The sequence below is a fragment of the Somniosus microcephalus genome, chromosome 4, assembly GCF_052327205.1.
Source record: "Somniosus microcephalus isolate GS21.2 chromosome 4, FLI_Smic_1.0, whole genome shotgun sequence".
Taxonomy (NCBI): Eukaryota; Metazoa; Chordata; class Chondrichthyes; order Squaliformes; family Somniosidae; genus Somniosus; species Somniosus microcephalus.
Window position 1 is genome coordinate 292,525,418 of NC_140990.1, and position 21,675 is coordinate 292,547,092.

Here is a 21,675-nt window from a genome sequence, read left to right on the forward strand (position 1 = left end):
TTTACAATTAGAGTCCAGTCAGAGCAATAATTGTTCAAGGCATGATCCATATCCTGATTTCTACAGATAACAAAATTCAAAGTGAACTGAACTGTTACCCTTTCTTAACTGCAGGAAACCAGAGATGGAGACATCTATGAAATCCCTCAGCTCAGACGTCAGTTATTATTTGAAGACTTTTAACCTCTTCTTAGACCGCTCCAATCAACAACAGTGCATACAAAAATTCATTGATGAGAATCTGTCAGACAAAATAGCCAGGTACGGCATGTTTAGAGCCCTGTTGAAAATTGAAGAATCTGAAAAGACTATGGGCTAGATAGTCATTAGGTTAGCGCTTCCCGTTAACGCCTCCGGGGGGCAATAACGGGACGCTAATGACTTACCACCCAGGCGTGGCGATAGTACCACCGCCCGTGAAATTCAACTGGCTGTTTTTGGCGGTGGTAACCCCTACTGCCATGATCTCCTGCGCCCGGAGATCCTGATGGCATCCTGCTGCGCAGCACCCCGGTAGTGTCCTGGACCCGAAATTTGATTCTGCCCCCTGCAGCATCGCCGGGCGATAACACCGACAGCTGCAGGAGGCAATGTTCGGGAGACTGGGCACTTCGGAAGCGGTAATTAAAGGTAAGGCCGCTGGTCTGCGGAAAAAATTTGTTTCCATCCCTTAAGTTGCTGTTTGAAAATGTTTAACTGCCGTGAGTGCTTGTACTTAATCCTCGCAGATCCCGGCTGGCGTCGGCGAAGACGGACACCGTTGAAATGCAGAGCCTGCAGCAATGATGCCCTTTCCCTTTAAGGGAAGGAAGGAGTCTCGGATCCCGGCAGTGCTGTACGGGATTTAGCGCTCCACTTCCTCCCTGGAGCGCTAACACCCAATTTAGAGAAAGCTGAGAATCATTAGCACCTGGCGCTAAATTTTCCAGCTTTCAAAATTCAGCGCCCCAAAAGGGGCGATACCTGATGTCTCCCCCTATGACTTATGTAAGCTTTTACTTAATTGATAGAAACCTATGCTACTTTTAATTTTGTTTTACTTATAAATGAGAGAACCATTACCAATGTCATCTAACATGGAGCAAGGAAGGGAAGTTAAATGGTGAGCAGTTTGGTGGGAATAGGGACGAGGAAGCAGGAGGTGGGTCTCATGGACAAGATAAGCTTGGAGCGGGCATGAGGGGAGATAAGAGAGAAACTAGAGAAAGCTCAGGGCTGGGGGGGAAACTTAGAGGAAGTTCGGCCCAGTGGGCAAGGGGAAGGGAGGAAAGAGGCAGAGGCAGCTGAATGGATGGTCTCAATCTTAGTGACAAAGAAGTCCATGAGCTCCTCGCACTTGTTGTTGGAGGTGAGGGTGGAGGAGGCAGGGGAGAGGGCTTTAAGAAGATGGTTTGCAGTAGTGGTTTATTCATTTGGACCACCAATGTGCTGCTTTTACTATTTTTTGCTGTGTTGGCTGTTTGAGCTGAAATTAATCTTTCTAAAAATGATCTGGCTGAGTCGGTGCTGGAATTTTGACCAGGGTCTTCTGACAAACATCACAATGACATTTTGGGTTTGGTGATTGGTGTGCCATTGTGGCTAGAAGAGGAGGAGGAGCAGACAAAAGTCCAGAAACCTGCAGCTCTGAAGAGAAAGGGCAGAAGGAGTGATATTCGCAGAAGGCCTTAGCCCACTAGAGTGTCTAAGCCAAATTGTTACCTAAAAATTGGACAAAGCAAGTTTGTCATTGAATAGAAATTCTATATTTACTGTAGCTTCATTTGCCTATTTTCATTTATGTCATAGAGATTTTTCATCTCTGTCATAGGCCAGAATTTTCCCGTTGCCAAGCGTGCAGGTTTGGGGGGTGGGTCGGCAGTAAAAATCCCAGAAATTTCGAGTGCGTCGGGAAACCCTGACATCCCGTCGCCTCTTCTGCTGGTGTTAGTTGAGTGGAGACTGGAGGACCACCTCCGGTTCTCTGCCTCTCCTGCATGTTCTGGGCTCTTTTCTCCTGCAAGGACGGAAAGAAGAGAAGTTTGAGTGAGAGTGATTGAATGAGTGTAAAGAATGGATGAGTTACATCTGTAGAGGTTGACTATGAGGGAATGGGGTGGCAATGCCAAATGTCCTTCTGTGGTGTTACTATGATTGCATTAGGATGAGGGTAAGTGTCTGTGGTGATTAGTCAGATGGGGATGTGAGTATGTGCATAGAGAAAGGGATGGCTAGACGTGCAAGGTATGTTGGTGTGAGGAATGATGTGCAGGAGTAGGCTTGGTAAGGCAGAGTGATGGGGATGTGGTGATAGGCACATCAGGATGAAGGGAAGTGTGGCTTTACACCTTTCCTGACCTCACGAGATCATTGAATCGTTTCCTGCACCGTATCCAGGTTCCCCTCACCACATCCCTGCTGCTGACCTCCTCAGCTATATCCAGCCAGGCTCTTTTGGTCTCTTGTGGAGGTCTCCTTCGCCTATCAGCAGGGAACAGGACCTCCCTGTGTGCTCCGACTGCCTCCACTAGAGTATGCAGGGATGAGTCTGAAAAGCGTGGTGCAGCCCTCTGCCTTTGGCAATCCATCCTTGCTACTTTATAACAGTAGTCAGGCCTTTGTTTGTCAGGTTCCACTCTCCTCTAGAAACCTTCAAATGAGTTGAGTGCAAGGCTGCTTTAAATATTGGCACTTGCAATGTGTCATCGATGATGTCATCAGACCATACCATTTAATTGGACCGGGAAACACGCACGACTGCTTTAAGTGGGGCCATTAAGTTAAAGTCGCCCTGAAGAACGCGCTGAGCAGAACATCGCGTTTCCTGACCCATTACGTGGCCCGCACGCACCCGGCCCAGCTCCACGGTAATAATTCCGGCCTTGGTGTCCGTGACAGGAAAATAAAAAAGGAAATAATTTCTTCTTCATTATTAGGTAAAATAGTTCAGATGCTTTGGTAACATTTGCTTTGCAGATATACAAATTAAATGCTCGGCTTTTGCATTTAAAAAATAAGACATACATAGCTGTGGGTTAGTAAAGCAATTTGTTACTAATGTTATTGTAGGTTGGTTTATGTTGTTTCAAAATAAAACTTTTTTACTTTGCAGCATTGGGGAAAAAGGAAGCTCCAGTCTTAATGTCCTGGGAGTAGGAAGTGGTTCAGGTAGGTCCTGCAGTGTCCATTGTTCTATATCTAATGGCTAAGTATTGTATTCATGATAGATGTATTTTATCATCCTACACTGCGGATTTAATCAAATACACTTTTACTGCTACAAACTGAGAAATGGGATCAAGTATTGAATGTTGAAGGATCCTTTATATTTTATCCTGTAGCAAACACAAGAATAATGCACACTGGATTTCCAATGTCTCGTATTGTTAAAGGGGGATGAGCAGATAGCTACAAACGTAAATATGATTAGTTCTAGCATAGGATAAAGATTGTACTGGAAAAACTAGCACTGCTACCTATTGACTCCAGGCTCATAGCTAAATTTGGGGTTTTGTCTCTCTAATTACTAATTTGCATCTCATTTGCTAAAATATCCTGCAAATAAAGCCAAGACTTGTTATAAAATGTTAAAAGTTATCCATAGGTTTTATAAAGTTCTTAATGAATTGTATATATACATGGCAAAAAGAAGAAACTCAATTTTGAGCTATAAGCAGAAAATTTTGAAATTTTGCTATTATGCTTCGACTTTTGCACTTATGCAAAGCGTCTTTCAATGTGTAGTGGCAGAAAACTGACTCTCAGCATACTAAAGCCAAACCTGCTCTAGGAGGTAGATTCATATCACTTGGGCTTTGCACTGGAAGAAGTGTAACTGCAGTCTGGTGCAGAGCCATCTCTGGAGGTCCATGGAAGTGCCTACAATTTTTTCAAACATTACATTTGCACAGTCCTTCCTTGAGGACTGTTCTGTAAAGTAATGGCTGGAAGATACAAAGGGCCAGAATTTGCGATCCGAGGCTTCCCGCGGGCGGATACCTCCAATCATCAAATTTTCTAAGCATTTAACTGGTGGCCTGGGAGATACGGAGGCTTGCGATCCTGGGCCTCTCCTGGTAGAAGAGCGTAGAGGCGCACATATCCCAATGGCGCTTGCGCCCCAGCGATGTTAGCGCTCCAAAGGGGGCGCGACCCAATTTTGCCCCCTGTATGTTTTAACGGGGCTTAAAATAAACTTACCTTATTGGAGAGGGCTTTACACCTGCTTTTACCGGCGAAAGAATTCCACGGCCTTTCAGCAGGCGGAAGTTGGGCAAATAGCGCAAGTCTCCACCCGCAGAGGCCCTTTTCCTGGGGATGCGGAGGATCTGTCAAGAAGATTCTTGACAGATTGCAAGTGCCGGGTATTAGCGCAAGTGTTTCGCATGCCTAAACCTGGCACTTGCGCGTACCCTCCGATCATCAAATTTTTGTGTGTTGTACAGGAACTTGAGTGATAAAATATCAATCTGTCTTCTCCTAAATGTTTTAAATGAATTCAAATACTTATGAGACTGAGTGTAAAAGAAAAGGCATAGGGCAGGATTTTCATTGTGCCGTGGAGTCGGGATTGGAGGCATGTGGGGGTGTTAAAATCCCGAAATCAGGGGTCCCGACCCCTTCCCACACCCAAACCCGCCTACATGCCAGTTTCAAAGGAGGCGTGTACCTGCCCCACACTGGGACCTGCCTACCCGAGGCGGGAAGGGATTAGTGCCAATTAACTGCCTGTTAACAGGTAGTTAACAGGGAGTTTTTAGCCTAATCCCTATTTTTGATGTGGAAGTGAGGGATTCCTGATGGCTCCAAACCACGTCAAGTTAGAGGAGGCGGGCCGTCGGGTTGAAGGACTTGGGGGACGGTCGAGATGTCGGTGTTCAGGTGAGTGACGTGTGCATGAGTGCAAAGGTAAGTGTGTTTGGTGTGTCTAAAGTGATTAAATAAGTTTTACATACCTTTTCTTACCTTTTCAGCCTTCCTTCCTTTAGGTTCCGGGTGTCCCTCATCTCACCGGCACAGAAAGCAGAATGGCTGCGAACTGTCAAAAGTGACAGCCTGCAGCTTTCTGTGCAGGAGAGATTTCTAACTGAGTCTGTGGAGAAGGACTCAGGTTAAAAGTAAGACTGTCAGTATTTGACAGCTTCAAACAGCTGCAAAACACTGATCTTTCATCTGTCAAAAGCGCTTGACAGATGAAATTTCAGTTTGTGACATTACCTGTTGCCAGGTGGCCCTTACTTGGCCTGCTGAGCCCGCCCAGTGGGCTCAACAAGGTCAATCAAGTTGAAATCGCGTGGATTGGCCGCATCTCGATGGAGGTGGGACTACAACCCCGAAAGTTGTAGTCCCGCCTCCAACCCAACTCCTGAGTTAAATTCCTGCCCCATGGGGTCGATTTTCAGTGTGCTGTGGAGGCGGGATTGGAGGCGTGTAGCAGGTTAAATTCCCGAATTCGGGGGTCCCGACACCATCCCGCCCAAAACCTGCCTGCATGTAAGTTTCAAAGGAGGCGGGTACCCGCCCCGCGCTGGGACCCGCCGACCTGAGGCGGGAAGGGATTATTGCCAATTAACTGCCTGTTAACAGGTAGTTAACAGGCAGTTTTTAGCCTAATCTCTATTTTGAAGGTTGTCGTGTGGGATTCCCGACGGCTCTAAACCACGCCAAGTTAGAGGAGTCAGGCCGTCGGGTTGAAGGACTTGGAGGGGTCGAGATGTCAGTGTTCAGGTGAGTGATGGGTGCATGAGTGCAAAGGTAAGTGTGTTTGGTGTGTCTAAAGTGTGTAAAGAAGTTTAAATTACCTGTACTTACCTTTACAGCCTTCCCTCCTCTAGGTTTCGGGAGTCCATCATTCAGCCGGCACAGAAAGCAGAATGGCTGCGATCTGTCAAAAGTGACAGCCTGCAGCTTTCAGTGCCAGTGAGATTTCTAACTGAGTCTGCGTAGAAGGACTCAGGTTAGAAGTAAGACTGTCAGTGTTTGACAGCTTCAAACAGGTGTGAAACACTGATATTTCATCTGTCAACACGTCTTGACAGATGAAATTTCAGTCTGTGACGTCACCTGTTGCCTGGTGGCCCTTAATTGGCCTGCTGAGCCCGCTGGGTGGGCTCAACAAGGTCAATCAAGTTAAAATCGCGTGGATTGGCCGCATCTCGATGGAGGCGGGACTACAACCCGAAAGTTGTAGTCCCGCCTCCTTCCTGACTTCTGAATGAAAATCCAGCCCTATGTTTTTAATTAGTTGGCTACTTAATTGTTGCATACAGAGCTGTGCAGACTCTATGGTGTTATGTCTAAATGGATAATTTAAATGTGGGATGTAAATGATCAAACTCTCTGCTGAATGCTTTCTAATATGGACAGCAGGTGAACTGTATGTCATCAGCAACAACTTGTTCATTGACTCTGGTTCGATTAGAATAATTCCAGAAGACAAATTAAATTTGGATAAGGTTTTAGAAATTGTTTCACCACATTTTCCTGGACGAGAGTAGACTGCAAATAAACAATGGCAAATTCAACGAATAAAGACAAAATTATGCAAATCTGCCCATCAGTTCCCATGTCCAAGAACCTCACTGCAAATTGGAGAAGGAGCAAACTGTCCAGAATAAAATCCTTTTATTGTTTGATGTCCATTTTCCATAATTTGAAGTGCTACTTTAGCAAACTCTACAGTGTGTTGTCTGATTTCAATGTATTCATTTTATTTCCTTATATTAAACAAATAATAGACTTGTGAACTAATAGCAAAATTCAATGAAAATACAATTAGGTAGTATTGCTTTTGCAAAACTAGCAGTGCTTGCAATTCAGTGAACATTGATTTGAAAGGTAAAGGAAAATTACAATGAGAGGTACATGACTTAAAAGAACAAGTTAACCCCTAGCAGTTTGAATGCATCTCACTTATTCCAATTGAAGATGTACTGTAATGAATTCATGGAAAGAAGCATTCAGAAGTGTTTTGTTTTTCCATTCAGGTAAAATAGACTTTGAAATACTTGGCAAAATTCAGTCCAAACATCCAGGCCTTTCAATTCATAATGAGGTGGTGGAGCCTACTCCTGAGCAAATCTCCAGCTACAAAGGTATGTTTGCAAACTTAAATATTTATATGCACCATGTGTTTCCAGCTGAAAACAGCTATTTTATTTGAGGTGTTAAATCATCTTTGGAACAACTGGTCTGTTTCAGGTAGTGACCGTGTGTGTGTGAGACATCACTGTCCTTTTGATTGATCATTGAACCAATAGTTGGTACTAACCTATGTAAAGATGCTGATAACCATTTTACTACAAAGATAAATTTCTCGTTTATGAATTATTATCTTCTATGATTATGTTGTCATCCATGGTCAAAAAAGTTCATGATCTTTAGTATAATATTGGTTTTTTTTGGATGAATTTTGTGCTCCATCAGGGTGAGACTTTGTATAACCAATTGCAAAGAAATGGAAATAGAAACAGATGGGAGGAGCACAGCGTTGCTGCGTGAAGAGCATTAACACTCTGAACTGAAAATAAAGGATCAAAATAAGTTCAATCCCTGTTTCTGATCTGAACATGGTCAAATATGAAGGCTGCAGTGCAATGTTCCCTCAGTGCGCATGCGCGATGCTTGAATTGAAAAGCCAGCAAGCCGGCTGCGCAGCTTACAGGGAACATTGCTGCAGTGTCTTCCCAGAGGTGAGAAGGAAAACTGCAAGGGAGTCATGCCCGAGTAGTTTCCAACATTTCCTGGCAGATACTCAGGCAGTGCCTGATGCCCCTATGAACAGGCTTCCCACACATTCATTTGGTAGCAGATTTTTCTTTAAGCTGCGAGTTGTTATGATCTGGAATGCTCTGCCTGAAAGGGTGGTGGAAGCAGATTCAATAGTAATTTTCAAAATGGAATTGGATAAATATTTGAAAAGGAAACAAATTGTAGGGCTATGGAAAAAAAGCAGGGGAGTGAGACTAGTTGCCTAAAATAATGGGGGGCGGTGGGGGGGGGGGAGGCAGGGGGCAAATGCCAGCCGCCTGGTTGTCACCTGAAAAATGGTCAACTGGCCGAGGAAAATCTGGTGGGGACATTGTGCACTCAATTGCCTGCCTGGCTCAATTTTTCTGTTTATTTTAAATCTATTTGCAGGAAACTTTGTGCTATCCGGCACCGACGGGACTGAGCTGTTGCCGTTCCCTCAAAACTGCCGGACACTCCAGCTCTAATGTTGAAGCATACGGAGGTTTTCATCTCCGTATCTGACAGCAAACACTGTTGCTTAGCAACAGCTTCTAAACAGTCGGCTGCAGCTGCAATCATCTCTAGCTGAAGCTGTTGCTATAGCTACAGACCTTGCAGTGCCTGACTGGGGAAAAAAAAGCAACGAAAAGAAACGAAAAGAAAAAAAACGGCTCCTGATTTTTGCCGGTGGCTCGAGCTTGCTGGACATTTAGCCTCTGGATAACACAAAGTTTCCTGTATGTAATTAGTGAGGTATTCCAGCACTTTCTACTAGATTTTCTGATTGTTGTGTACAATTTGACAAAACAATTAATAATTTTCAAAATTAAGTGTGATACGTTGAGGTGTGAACAAATTGCTTCAGCCCTTAAATATCTGCTATTTTTTCTCGGCTAAATCTAACTTACCAATGTTCTCACTTAAATTCAGAAGGTAAAGAAATATGTCTATATGTGAACGCCTAGAAACTGGATCTGATGAAATAGCAACAAAAGTAGTGTTTACATTCACTTTATTTAATTCCCTCTAATTCTACCTGTGTTCCAGCACTTGTGAAAGAAAAGAGTCAGGATCTTAACATCTCCTTCGCTTGGAACCAGATGAGCTCAGAAGAATATGAAAAGCGAAGCAAGGAAAGAAATGAAAGCAAAAAGTTTGATTTAATTCACATGGTTGAGGTAACTGCAGCTTAAGATAACCTTACAACCAGCAGACAGGGGAGACATTCAATCCATCAGTCTGGGCTGGATGTGTAACCAGCTCTAGACATCAAGGGCAGGATTTTCATTGGGCCGTGGAGGCGGGATTGGAGGCATGTGGGGGGTTAAAATCTCGAAATCGGGGGTCGCGAAGCCATCCCGCCCCCAACCCGCCTCCATGCCAGTTTCAAAGGAGGCGGCTACCCGACCTGTGCTGGGACCCGCCTCCCCGAGGCGGGAAGGGGATTAGTGCCAATGAACTGCCTGTTAACAGGCAGCTTTTAGCCTAATCCCTATTATTCCTGAAGTATGGGATTCCCGATGGATCAAAACCACGCCAAGTTAGCGAGGCGGGCCGTCGGGCTGAAGGACTTGAAGGGTTCGAGATGTCCGGTGTTCAGGTGAGTGATGGGTGCATGAGTGAAGAGGTAAGTGTGTTTGGTGTGTGTAAAGTGTTTAAAGAAGTTTAATTACCTTTACTTACCTTTACAGCCTTCCTTCCTTCAGGTCTCGAGAGTCCCTCATCTCACCGGCACAGAAAGCAGAATGGCCGTGAGCTGTCAAAAGTTGCAGCATTCAGCTCTGTTCTGGAGAGATCTCTAAATCCGCCTGAGAGGAAGGAATTAACTTAGTGTACAGATTGTCAGTGTTTGACAGCTTCAAAAAGCTGTCAAGCGCTGATATTTCATCTGTCAAAAGCTCTTGACAGATGAAATGTCAATCTGTGACGTCACCTCTTGCCGGGTGGCCCTTAATTGGATGCTGAGCCCGCTGGGCGGGCTCAACAAGGTCAATCAAGTGAAAATCGCGTGGGTTGGCCACAACTCGATGGAGGCGGGACTACAACCCCGAAAGTTGCAGTCCCTCCTCCAACATGCCTCCAGAATCAAAATCCAGCCCCAAATGTCTAACTGTCCCACTTAGTGCCAAAATATTGGTGGTTGCATGTACCAGAGATATTTTTAGAAGTAATATTCTTTCTCTCTTTTTTCAGGCAAATTATTCCCCATCTTTGGTCTGCCTGCCCTTGAAACCTCTGGTATCAAATGGTTGTGTGGGTAGCCTGTTTGTAGACTTCAGACAATACCCCAAGCATCTGCCATGTTGTGTTGGTGACCACTCAGCAGCAACAACAACAACAACTTGTATTTATACAGCGCCTTTGACGCTATAGGCACTTCACAGGAGCGGTATAAGAGGCATTTTCCTTCCATGTTGCTGGAATGCACTACAGCATTCCCATTTGACCATAGTTCAGATCAGGCAATGAGTGGAGCAGGAAAAAGTGATTAATGGCAGGATACAGGATTTCTTTTATAATGGAATGTTGTAATATGGTTGGTAACATGAAAGGATGATCTGAAATGGGCGGAAGGGCCCCTTTCATCCAAAGCTATCTTGTGCTGTTCTGTGAAATATCTGTGATGAGAACAATGCGCATGTGTTCTGGATCTCTCCCTTCCCACACTAAGGCCGCAATTTTGATGGTGCTCAGAGGGCGGGTTCGGAGGCGGGTCAGCTGTTAAATTTGGAACGATTGATGGCGGGTTGCGAATCCGCCACGAACCCACCTCTATGTGAATTTCCAAACTGTGGGGTCTGCGTTTTCAGAACAGCCCCGACACCAAGCGGCAGGGGAGGCATTTAAGATAATTAACTGCTTGTTAAATGCTTGTTACCTGCTATTTTGCCAGCCTTTTTCTATTCTGGCACATTCTCAACAGGTTTCACGTCGTTGACAGATCAAGTCAGGTAAGGGTGTACTGGATGGAATTCCCAGTATATGGCAAACTCACCCAGATATAGTTGGGTTGGGGAGAGTGGCAGCTGCAAATTCATCCACATTTCCCCATAACTGGAAAATGGCAAACCAGCAAAAACAGAGTGCAATCCTGGCAGAAGTAGGTTCTGCCCCATCTTCTGGCCCTTTGATCAGAAGTCTGCCAGGATTCTACCTTGGCCCCAAACAGAATTTCAAGGCAGTGTCTTCAGACACTATGAGGTATATATTGCAGAGAAAAAAATCCTCAATTTCTGTCATTCATCTTTATTCACAAAACTAATGTCAATTTTGAGAAAAGGATGTAGTTTATATGCGAAATATTTGTATTTCTCACAATGTATTTTCTTTTCTAGATGTTGTATTATGTAGAAAGTGTGCATGATTCCATCAAGTACTTCCACAGCCTTCTGGAAACCAATGGCAAGCTTCTAATCATAATATTTTCAGGTAGGTGATTGTCCAGTGTTTCTGATGTGCTAGCACTAAGGATGCCTGTAAAAATTGAAATTTTACAGGGATAAAATAATCACATTTTTTATCTTCGATTTTCATCTTCCTCCTGATGTTTAGTTCCGTACAGCCTAGTATGTGTACAAACAATAAAGATTATGACTATAGGAGCATTGATGCGCCTCAATGACTTCAAGACTCAAAGTTAACTGAATAAAACAAGGCTTTTATTAGCAAAGAAAAGATGCCTGTGGCTTCACCTAGCATGCTGCTGTTCTGCTGCAAGACAAGCCTGGGCTTGTCTTAAGTAGGGCCAGGTATGGGCGGAGCCGACACACAAAGGGGGCGGTGCACTATACACAATACAAGGTAAAACACCGGAGCAGGCAATACAATATATGTAGTTAACTACAGAGTCTGATGAATGACATATTTCATCACAAGCAGCTCCTGGAAAAAAGTAAAATAATGAAAAGTACATAATGAATTGACTAGATAATAGAAAAGAGAGGATAGCTGTCAATGCTGAGAGTTGTAAGTGAGCAGCTCTGGTCACTGAAATCTCCTAGAGATTGGCCCTCATGCCTCTGGTCATTGATGTATATCTATTATATATTAAAACTAGCTGGAGTGCCCGGCAGTGCCGAGGGTTTTTTGAAGGCATGTTGTTATGAAAAAAGTAGAAATAATTTTTATATATATAAATGAGTTTGTCTGTCTGTCTGTCTGTGTGGGAAGGAGAGAGAGAGAGAGAGGGAAAGAGTGAGAGAGAGAGAGGGAAGAGGAGAGAGAGAGGGAAGCGGAGAGAGAGAGGGAAGGAGAGAGAGAGGGAAGGAGAGAGAGAGAGAGGGAAGGAGAGAGAGAGGGAAGGAGAGAGAGAGGGAAGGAGAGAGAGAGAGAGGGAAGGAGAGAGAGAGGGAAGGAGAGAGAGAGAGGGAAGGAGAGAGAGACAGAGAGAGAGAGGGAAGGAGAGAGAGAGGGAAGGAGACAGAGAGAGAGAGGGAAGGAGAGAGAGACAGAGAGGGAAGGAGAGAGAGAGAGAGAGAGGGAAGGAGAGAGTGAGGGAAGGAGATAGAGAAGAGAGGAAAGACACCCCAGAGAAGGGGCTGGACTCAGAGCCCGGCAGGTGAAGAAGGGCGGCCGCCATTTTGTGAGGTCAGCGGGAAGTTTGAATTGCGGCGGCCGAAGGAAGGAAGAAGGCGAGCTCTCCCTCCCTCTCCCACCCCTTCACTCTTTCCCTCCCTCACCCTCTCTCTCCCTCCCCCTCTCTCTCCCTGCCGCTCTCTCTCTCCCCTCTCTCTCTCCCCCTCTCTCTCCCTGCCCCTCTCTCTCCCTGCCCCTCTCTCTCTCCCTCCCTCACCCTCTCTCTCTCCCTCCCCCTCTCTCTCCCTGCCGCTCTCTCTCTCCCCTCTCTCTCTCCCCCTCTCTCTCCCTGCCCCTCTCTCTCCCTGCCCCTCACTCTCTCCCTCCCTCACCCTCTCTCTCTTCCTCCCCCTCTCTCTCCCTGCCGCTCTCTCTCTCCCCTCTCTCTCTCCCTCTCTCTCTCCCTGCCCCTCTCTCTCCCTACCCCTCTCTCTCTCCCTCCCTCCCCGCTCTCTCCCCCTCCCTCCCCGCTCTCTCTCTCTCCCCCTCTCTCCCCGCTCTCTCTACCTCCCTCTCTCTCCCTCCCTCCCCTCTCCCTCTCTCTCCCTCTCCCCCTCTCCGACTCACCTCGGTACCAGAACGGAGTATATCTGACACCGGGAGGCCGGGTGCCCATCGCTCAGAAGCGAGCCAGGGGTTCCTCATGTTTAATCAGGCAGGCCTTTGGACCCGGTTGGCCGGACGGCAGTGGAAGGCCTTTCGCTCCGGACTCCCGTGTCCGATTTAGGTCGGGGATGGCTCGTTGGAAAGCCCCGGTTTTCCCGGTCCCGCCCTAATGGCAAGAGAGAGAGGGGGAAGGAGAGAGAGAGAGAGAGGGAAGAGGAGAGAGAGAGAGAGAGGGAAGAGGAGAGAGAGAGAGAGAGAGAGGGGGGTGAAGGAGAGAGAGAGGGAGAGAGGGGGGGAAGGACTTAGAGGCAGGCCATGGTGACCGTGCGTGACCTAGCGCTTCAGGCCCGGCCAGGCTCTTGGGCTGCGACTCACCTCAGCTGAGCTCCCGCTTCGGGAGAGAGAGAGAGAGAGAGAGGGGGGGAAGGAGAGAGAGAGCGAGGGGGGGAAGGAGAGAGAGAGAGAGAGAGAGAAATTCCTGAATCAATACTAATGAATCAACAATTTCCTCACCTCCATTACCATTTTTTTAGCTTCAGGCCCGGCTGGTCTTTAATGGCCGCCACTCACCTCAGCTCAGCTCCTGCTCAGCAGTTTGAAGGATTAGGCCCCGCCCACAAACGCCATGAAACGCCCCCCCAATTGGTCAACCATCACGTCACTCAACGCTAATGAGCGGTAGGATTGGCCAACCGCTAATGAGCGGATTTTGTCCGTTTTTTGAACGTTTTTTGTATACTGTCCGAACAATTTTTGTCTGACCAAAAAGTAAATATGCCTATGAGACTCCCCTAATCATAAGCTTTCTTTTGATATAAAATATGTGTAGTTACGCTCTATAACTTTTGAGTGATGCCCCGGACAGACAGACAGACAGACAGACAGACACCATGATCCTTTTATATATATAGATGGTAAGTGGTCTTGAGTCTAAAGGAGCTGCACTTGTAGATGGTCCTGTCAGCGTAACATTACGTGACTAATTGAGTATGAGGGGCAGGAGCAAAGGTTACATGAAAGTCCCTTTTAATGACCTGCTACCTCTTGCCACGCATGTTCCCTAGCTTGTTAGAGCACCTTTGACCATTCGAGTGGAGGAACAGGTCATTCCTCTCCACAAGAACTGCCACAGCACAGTCAGAATACCTTTGTCTAGAAATTAGTGTTTGCCACGAAAGTTGCTGGTGTTGCCGGCAACTGGAGTTAACGGCTGTTGAAAATGGCGGCAATGCTAAGGAGAATAAATTTGTCTCGGGGGCAGGGGATTGGTGGCGCAGTGCTAACCTTCCATGCAACACCCTCCTGGTGGCATTGGTGGAGACCTCCAAGGTGACGTTCCTGTCTCGAAGCGGCATTTGAGCTTCGCACAGCCTCTGGGTGCGAGGCTGTGGAGCTCGCAAAGGATTGTGGGCAATTAAAAGGGCTCTGAATTAAAGGGGCACTGTACTCAGAACTAATACAAAATATAATGCAGTGAAAAATTCAGTTTTCAGCCCTTACTGCATTTTTGACATCAAAAACATGTACTAAATGTGATTATACAGCTCTTAAATCTGAATTCCCTTCCGAACCTCAAAATGTGAAAACTGCTTCAGCACTAACACAAAAGGCTCAGCAAGCCATGGAAGGGGCACCCAGGATCTTGAATGCCGCACTCCAGCTGGTGCAGGGAGTCAACACTACACGACAGGTCCTCTACCCACAGGGGCCAGGATGCCCACCAGAAATAAGGGTGTGGGATTACATCATTGAGGTTGTCACTGCCAGCAGTGTCGCCCCCGCCACCTGGTTCCAATGCCCAAAGAAGCTTCATGACCTCATACCACTTGTCAAGGTCAGTTAGTGCATCTTCAAAATCCGTCTCCTACCAACGGCACCACAAGCCTCACACACCGCTCAATGCATGACCCCCACCCCCAATCCCTCACCTACCAACAATCTGCACCAGTCACGAGGCACATCTCCCATTCCTAGCCTCACCTCATCCCCTTGGAGGAGACAGTGCAGGCCATTCTTGGCAGGGTCATGGCTGAGCCCTTGGCCAGCGGTGGAGCAGAAAGTGTATATGATGCTGGAATCCTCATACACTATCCTCCTTCTGGCATGCACCACTTGCTTTCCCGCCCTCCCCTCACCACAATTCCACCCTTGTGCCTTCCTCATTACACACACCCAAGAAATGCAGCCTGCCCAGCCAATGGTTGACCACAAAGAGGGAGAGGAAAGTGAAGATAAAGAAGAAACACCATCACTCGATTTGACACCCCCAGCCACCAGCTCCCAGCTCAGGATCGACCTGCAAGGCCATTTGCAGCGCCCCCCACTGAAAGTCAGCAGCCTTCCACCAGCCATGTTGCAGCCACTGGGGTAGCACTGCGTGACATCAGTAGGATAGGCAAATGCACACAAAAGACATTCACTAAGAGAATGCATAAGGGTGATGAGTTGATTTCTTGATGTCCTGTTTCATGGATAGATGTATAATGTTGGATTGGAAAGTTTGCTTTGTGGTGGCTTTTATTTCAGCATTGTGACCAAGAGAATGCTTTGATGGTCAGTAACAGAGGGAAGGTAAGGTGTGGGACAATGTGAAAAGTGGAATTGGATTTGTGGTCACTGGTACCGCAGTTGGATCATTCCATCCCGGATATCCTGCCAGAAAGGGGCTGTCTGGGTAGCATGCTTCCTCCTCTTTGGCTTCTTCCTCTTCTATGTCTTCCTCTTCCCTCTGCGAGCGGATGCTGTAAATCTGAAATAACAGCATAAAATCCTGGAAATACTCAGCTGGTCAACCAGCATCTCAACCTGAGCCGTGAACTCTGTCTCTCTCTCCACGGATGTTGCCTGACCTGCTGAGTATTTGCAGCATTTTCTGTCTTCTCAGAGACCTTCCTTTACCATTCGAGGCCTTGCAAATGTCCAACAGCACAAAAGGGCACATATTTAAGATAATCACAAAAAATTAAAGGTTAGAAAAAATTGCTTCATACAGAATGTGAAATTCACTGCTACAAAACATGGTTGAAGTAGAGTCAATAAATTCTTTCCAAAAGGGAATTAAATGCTTGAAAAAGGAGGATGTTAAAGTGTAAAGGGAATGAGCCGGAATGGAATTAGATGCGGGGAGAAACACCTAATGGGTTGAATGACCTTTTTTCTGTGCTGCAACTTTCAAAGATTCTCTAATATTTGAAATTGGAGAAACTGAGAAACAGTGCATTTCTTTTTAACTCAGCAAATCAAAATGAACGATATAGGCCCGGAATTTGCTGTCCTGATGACGGTGAACTGCCAGCGTTTGCTGTCATTTTGCTCTTGAAACCAAAATCAACTTCAGGATTTAGCGCATGTGCAACCTAACATGGAAATCCTGAAGTTGCAGTCTGTCAGTCACTGCTCCGACACTGGCTGCACTGTGCACCTCCCCCCACCCCACCCCAAGCCGGCAATCAGTGTAATCTGTCAAATCATGAAATCTGACAAGAACTTGGCTCTTCCGCGGTAAATCTGTTGTTAAATACCCCATTAAAAGTTAGACCCCTTGGATTAGGTGTAATTGGGGTTTTAAAAGCTTATTGACTGCCAAACAAATATTATGGCCCTGAAAAACTAATTTTAGCTTTGTGAAGTGTCAAATTTATCCATTTTATAAAAATTAACATTTTTAAGAAACTTAAAAATTATTATTTAAAAAAAAGTTTGTTCATCTTTATTTCAGTTTTGCCTTTTGCCATGTGAGAGCCCCAATTTTTGTTTGGCTCTCTCAACACTTTTACAAAGTTAGCGAGCGAAATTGGGTGCCTTTGCACCTCTGAGTGCCGGGCTGATTGCATGGGATCGCAGCTGGCTTGGTGGTCCAGGTAAGTACTTTTTAAATTGCAGAGCCTCCAGCATGACCCTTCCCTTTAAGGGAGGGAAGGAGACTTTGAACACGACAGCGCTACATGGCCCAGTGTGCAACGCTGCTGAAGTCTCCGCCCCGCCTGCTGTCCAGAAGGAAGTGGAGTGCTTGATTTAGCGCTCCACTTCCTTCTTGGAGCACTAACGGCGAATTTTTCAAAAGTTTTAAATCAGGCGCTAACGTTTCAAACTTTTAAAAATTAGCGCCTCAAATGGGGCGATAGTGAATTTCTCCCCCTAGAATCAGAGCAGCTGACCCACTTCCTGTTTCACTGTCTGTGAGAATTATGCATTTTGATTGCCGCTTAGACAGCTTGTTGACATTACAGCAGCTCTTTCGCTGGGAATCCCCATTAACTTACGTTGATTTAAATTATGCATTGGTAAACCCAAAATTCTCGCCACAGAGATCGCAAAGTGTTTGTGTGAAGCTTACTTCGGGGCCAGTGACGAACACCTTTGTTTCACCGCTGATCACAAATTACGGGCCATTTAATCGATACACCAATTGCCAAATCCTTTCCTAATGTCTGCTAACCATTAAAAGTATATATGCAAAAAGTCTCTTTGGGTAGCATAGCGTACATATGTTACAGCAGGGCATTTTCATTTGCAGAGAGCAGAAATAATTCATAAATACTATCAAGATATAAAGAAATAATTTACAGAGGAATCCTACTTATAACTATTTTTGGCACTATCAGCATTTGAATCAAATAAATATTTACAAATATATTTCAAATATTACTACCAAGCAGTGGATGTCATTCACTTTGGAAAACATTTGGATCCTGTTTTACTGACCGTTATCTTTTCCTTGATGTCTGCAAAATACTTGATGAAATGAGAATGAATTATCAGATCTATGAGTTTTCCTCTGACCTGGATATCACAGAGTGTTTCATCGAAGGAAATGAAAATGGGGAGCTCCTGTTGGATATCCTCACACATATAATCCATTTCAGGAAAACTGCCCCTTCGGATCTGAAGGCTGAAGTTCTGCAATACCTACGCCAGCCTCAGTGCTCAAGAGAGGAAAATGGGAAAATTCTTTTCAACAATAATTTGCAAGCAGTGGTGGTTGACTATTGATTTGATTTCTGTCAATCAGCCATTATCCAGCTAACTTCACTTATTATTTTCTTAATGGCTACAAATCCTTCTCAAGACTTGTTGATGTTAAGATCAAGTAATTATTAGATTGTGCTTGCATCAATGTTTTGAATTAATCCATTAAGCTGCTCTCTAATTTATAGAATAATTCCTCATCAGATTAAAAATATAAAATTCATGGATTACGTGCTGGAGCTTTTAAAATATCTTCTTGCAACTGAATCATTTTGATGAATCTTATACTTAACCACTAGTTACTCCATTTTCCCTGGTGTCTATGCCACAATCACCTTGTGGAAAGCTCATTTTGGTTCATCTAAGAATTGGCAGCAGGGTTTCTGTTGTGGCAGAATGAGTTTATTTGCTCTCTTTTTACCTCTGACATCTTTATACCTATTACCAGTTGCATTCTAAGATAAAGGCTAATTTACTCAGCGATATTTCTGATAGAAGGATGAAGAACTGAAATATATAATACCACGGACTAGCTTTGTGCACTTTGCATAAGGTTCTATATGTAGGTAGAGAATACTTTGCTGGCTAGCAGAATTACTTTGTATCATTTAATCTTATTTGATAAATACTGGTTTTATTGTCTGAGCATGCCCATGTAAAATAACAGAGGTCACCAAACTCCAGATAGTTTTGAAACATTTCCAGGAATCAGTAGGAACATTATTCTGGCCTATCTTTGTGCTCTTGTTTGAGGTTTAATAGCCAGATCGGGAATATTTTTACTGGCTAGCAGGATGACTTTGTGTCATTTAACTCTATAAAAGTCTTGGCAAACATATTACCATGGCTACAGGATAAACGTTTCAGAAGAATAGTGGAAGTTTATCTATATATATAAAGGAGTTGATCTGTCTGTCCTTCTGTCTGTCCTTCTGTCTGTCCTGTCTGTCCTCGGGTGTGCATCTGTCCGGCTATGCGCTCGAAAGTTATACGGCGTACCTACGCGCGCGTTACCTTCGAAGAAAGCTTACGCTTCCGGGACGCTCGTAAGCATATTTACTTTTCGGTCGGCCGAAAATTGTTTGCGCCTTATGCAAAAAACCTTCAAAATTAAACTCATTATCTGCTAGCATTGATTGACTGACGTCAAGGTTCGACCAATCCTGTGCCGTCACGATTGACCAATCCTACAGTACGGTCCCCTGATGGTTGGCCAATCGGTGTGTGTGTGTGTGGGCGGGACTAATCGTTTTCATCTCGGGGATGTGGCAGCCATTGTTTCACTGCCATGACTTCAGCTTCCAGCTCAAACTACTTTGAAAGTTAGTATCTCTTATAAAACGTTTTTGGTAAATCTTATGTTATTTTTAAAAGTACTTTCACTTTCATCTTTCAAGGTATTAAAAGGTAGAAATGTTGCCCGGCAGCAGATTCACAAAGGGACACAGACAGGGCCCAAAAGCCTGGGACTCGATTTAAAATGTTGCCCGGCAGCAGATTCACAGAGAGGCCCCAAAGCCTGGCACTCGATTTAAACCGCCCGGCCCAAAACAGCCCTGGCAAAGCCGGGCTTCCCCCCAGCTAGTATAACTATATATTGGTTGTCTTGTCTAGGCGTGCCCATGACTATAAAAATGCTTTGAACTCTTGATCTATGTGGCAAACACCAGCTTTTTGGCAAAGCATGATGATATCTGCAGTAAACGTTTGTTAATACGTGATTGTAACAGTATGTGTTTCAGTAATAACACATCCTCCGATGTTAACAAGAGCTGTTGTAACATTGCTGAATCTCAAATATGGTCAATAATCACAATGTTTTATTAATCAATAAAAGTGCAAGAAATAAGCATTTGTAATTGTAATTCTTTTGAGGCACACATCACAATTTGCTCCATAGTGACCTAGTCTTCAATTCGAATTTGTATTTATTGTTTAAAAAGTATCAAACACTTCATTTCTATAGCATGTCTTTAATGTGGATAAATGTCTCAAGGCACTTCACAGAGGAAGAAAAGGAGTGGATACAGAACCTTTGTGGGTTTGTTAGGAGAGGTTTCAAAAGACTGTCTCCTGCTTGTGTTCATTCCAACTCAAATACCCCTATTAGTGTAAATCTTTTGTATTGGCACCTCACTGATTTGCAAAATACTTCATTCATCCTGTAACTTGTATGTCACCATTTCCAAGTAGCCCCACTGCTCTATACAAGGTTTATCTGTGCTCTTCTGGTGCTGGAAATAAATTATTTTCCTAAAAGTACTGAAATAAATGATTATTCTCTCTTCCTTAAAGAGCTGGCTGAAGTTACATCAGCAAAATACCAAAGAGTATCTGATGGGTAACTGCATCTAATTTAATATTATTTCCTTTTTATATGAATGCGTTTAGTGATTAGTGATTTTTTAATAATCTAATAATCAAGACAGATGTTGCAGTTCACTTGGTATAGTTGGGGAAGATTGCCTTTGTAAATATTAGGCTAGAAATTCATTATAGCCAAGAAATGGGCAATGTTTAGACTAAAAATGGTTAAGTAACACCACCTGAAAATTGTCTAGAATGCATCCAAAATTCATGGTCGCTCCTCATTAAAATGATTGCAGTCATGATTCTAGCCTAAAAACGCATGCTCATTGGCATGACACTGAAAAGCTGGACCAATATCGGGGGCAGTCTAATTCCTAGACATGATTGCCACAGGGTTTTTCCACTGCTTAAAAGGGAGGTTAATTGATGCTGCAGCACCTCATTCTCAGGATTGTTGGCTGTGCAGCTGCCCCAATAGCAAACCAAACACTAGTTAGAAGACATCTGTAAGAACCATGGCAGACCTGAGATGGAGGGAGAGAGCCCGTAGGTTCTCGGTTGAAGCTTTTGAGGCATTGGTTTTCGCGGTGGACAGAAGGCAGATGGTCCTGTACCCTTCAAATAGCAGGAGGCCCTCTCCACAACTCTGCCTCACTATGCGGAGGGAGATAGCCAACCATGTCATGGGCAGCACTGTGGTCCCCAGGGCCCACACCCAATGCAAGAAGTAGTTTAACAACCTCATACGGATGGTCAGGGTGAGTGAAGGCTTCAACAAATGCTACATACCACCAACTGTACCACATGCTTCACACACTGCTCAAAGCACCACACCCCCAGCACTCACCCACCAACAATCTCTACCGAGCAACACTCACACCCACACCTCGCACACAATGACAGCTATTCAACTTTAGCAGGGACATCACACAAACACATTGCACTGTGAAGGAATAAGCCATATTTCAGAAAAAGCAGACCTTATTAAACCCACACTGTGGGAAGATATTCTCCGTTCGAGAATGGAGAAAAAGAATTGTCAGGTGATTCATGTAAATGGGCATACCACTGGAACAGTACACTCAAAAGGAAACAGCCTTGCAGACGAACAAGCGAAACGTTCAGTCTGCATCTGGAACGCGCTGCCTGAAAGGGCGGTGGAAACAGATTCAATAGTAACTTTCAAAAGGGGGACTTGGATAAATACTTGATGAAAAAATTGCAGGGCTATGGGGAAAGAGCGGGGGAGTGGGACTAACTGGATTGCTCTTCGAAAGAGCCGGCGCAGACTCGATGGGCCGAATGGCCTCCTTCAGCGCTGTATCGTTCTATTACTACTATTCTATGACACCCCCTCGAGAGGGGCCTGCCAATGTTAGTGTAATCACTAGGGCAGAACGGGCAGCTAATCAGGATGAGGAACTGATTCAGCTATTAGACCTGACAAAAGAGAATCCACCAGGATATCCACCAAAGTACTTTTACTCGGAAACCTCTATTGTACGA

At 44.9% G+C, this 21,675-nt stretch overlaps 2 protein-coding genes across 3 annotated transcripts in view; one reads left to right on the forward strand and one right to left on the reverse strand.

The window, feature by feature from the left end:
- Window positions 1-21,675, reverse strand: part of LOC147120546 (histamine N-methyltransferase-like) — a 409,239-nt gene that overhangs the window by 98,078 nt on the left and 289,486 nt on the right. The gene's annotated exons all lie outside the window — the stretch shown is intronic.
- On the forward strand, window positions 95-17,883 carry hnmt (histamine N-methyltransferase). Its single transcript, XM_085983861.1, has 6 exons — window positions 95-261; window positions 3,092-3,147; window positions 6,966-7,073; window positions 8,758-8,888; window positions 11,046-11,143; window positions 17,547-17,883. The coding sequence occupies exons 1-6, from the start codon at window positions 125-127 to the stop codon at window positions 17,881-17,883; spliced, it is 867 nt and encodes a 288-aa protein (XP_085839987.1). The 5' UTR covers window positions 95-124.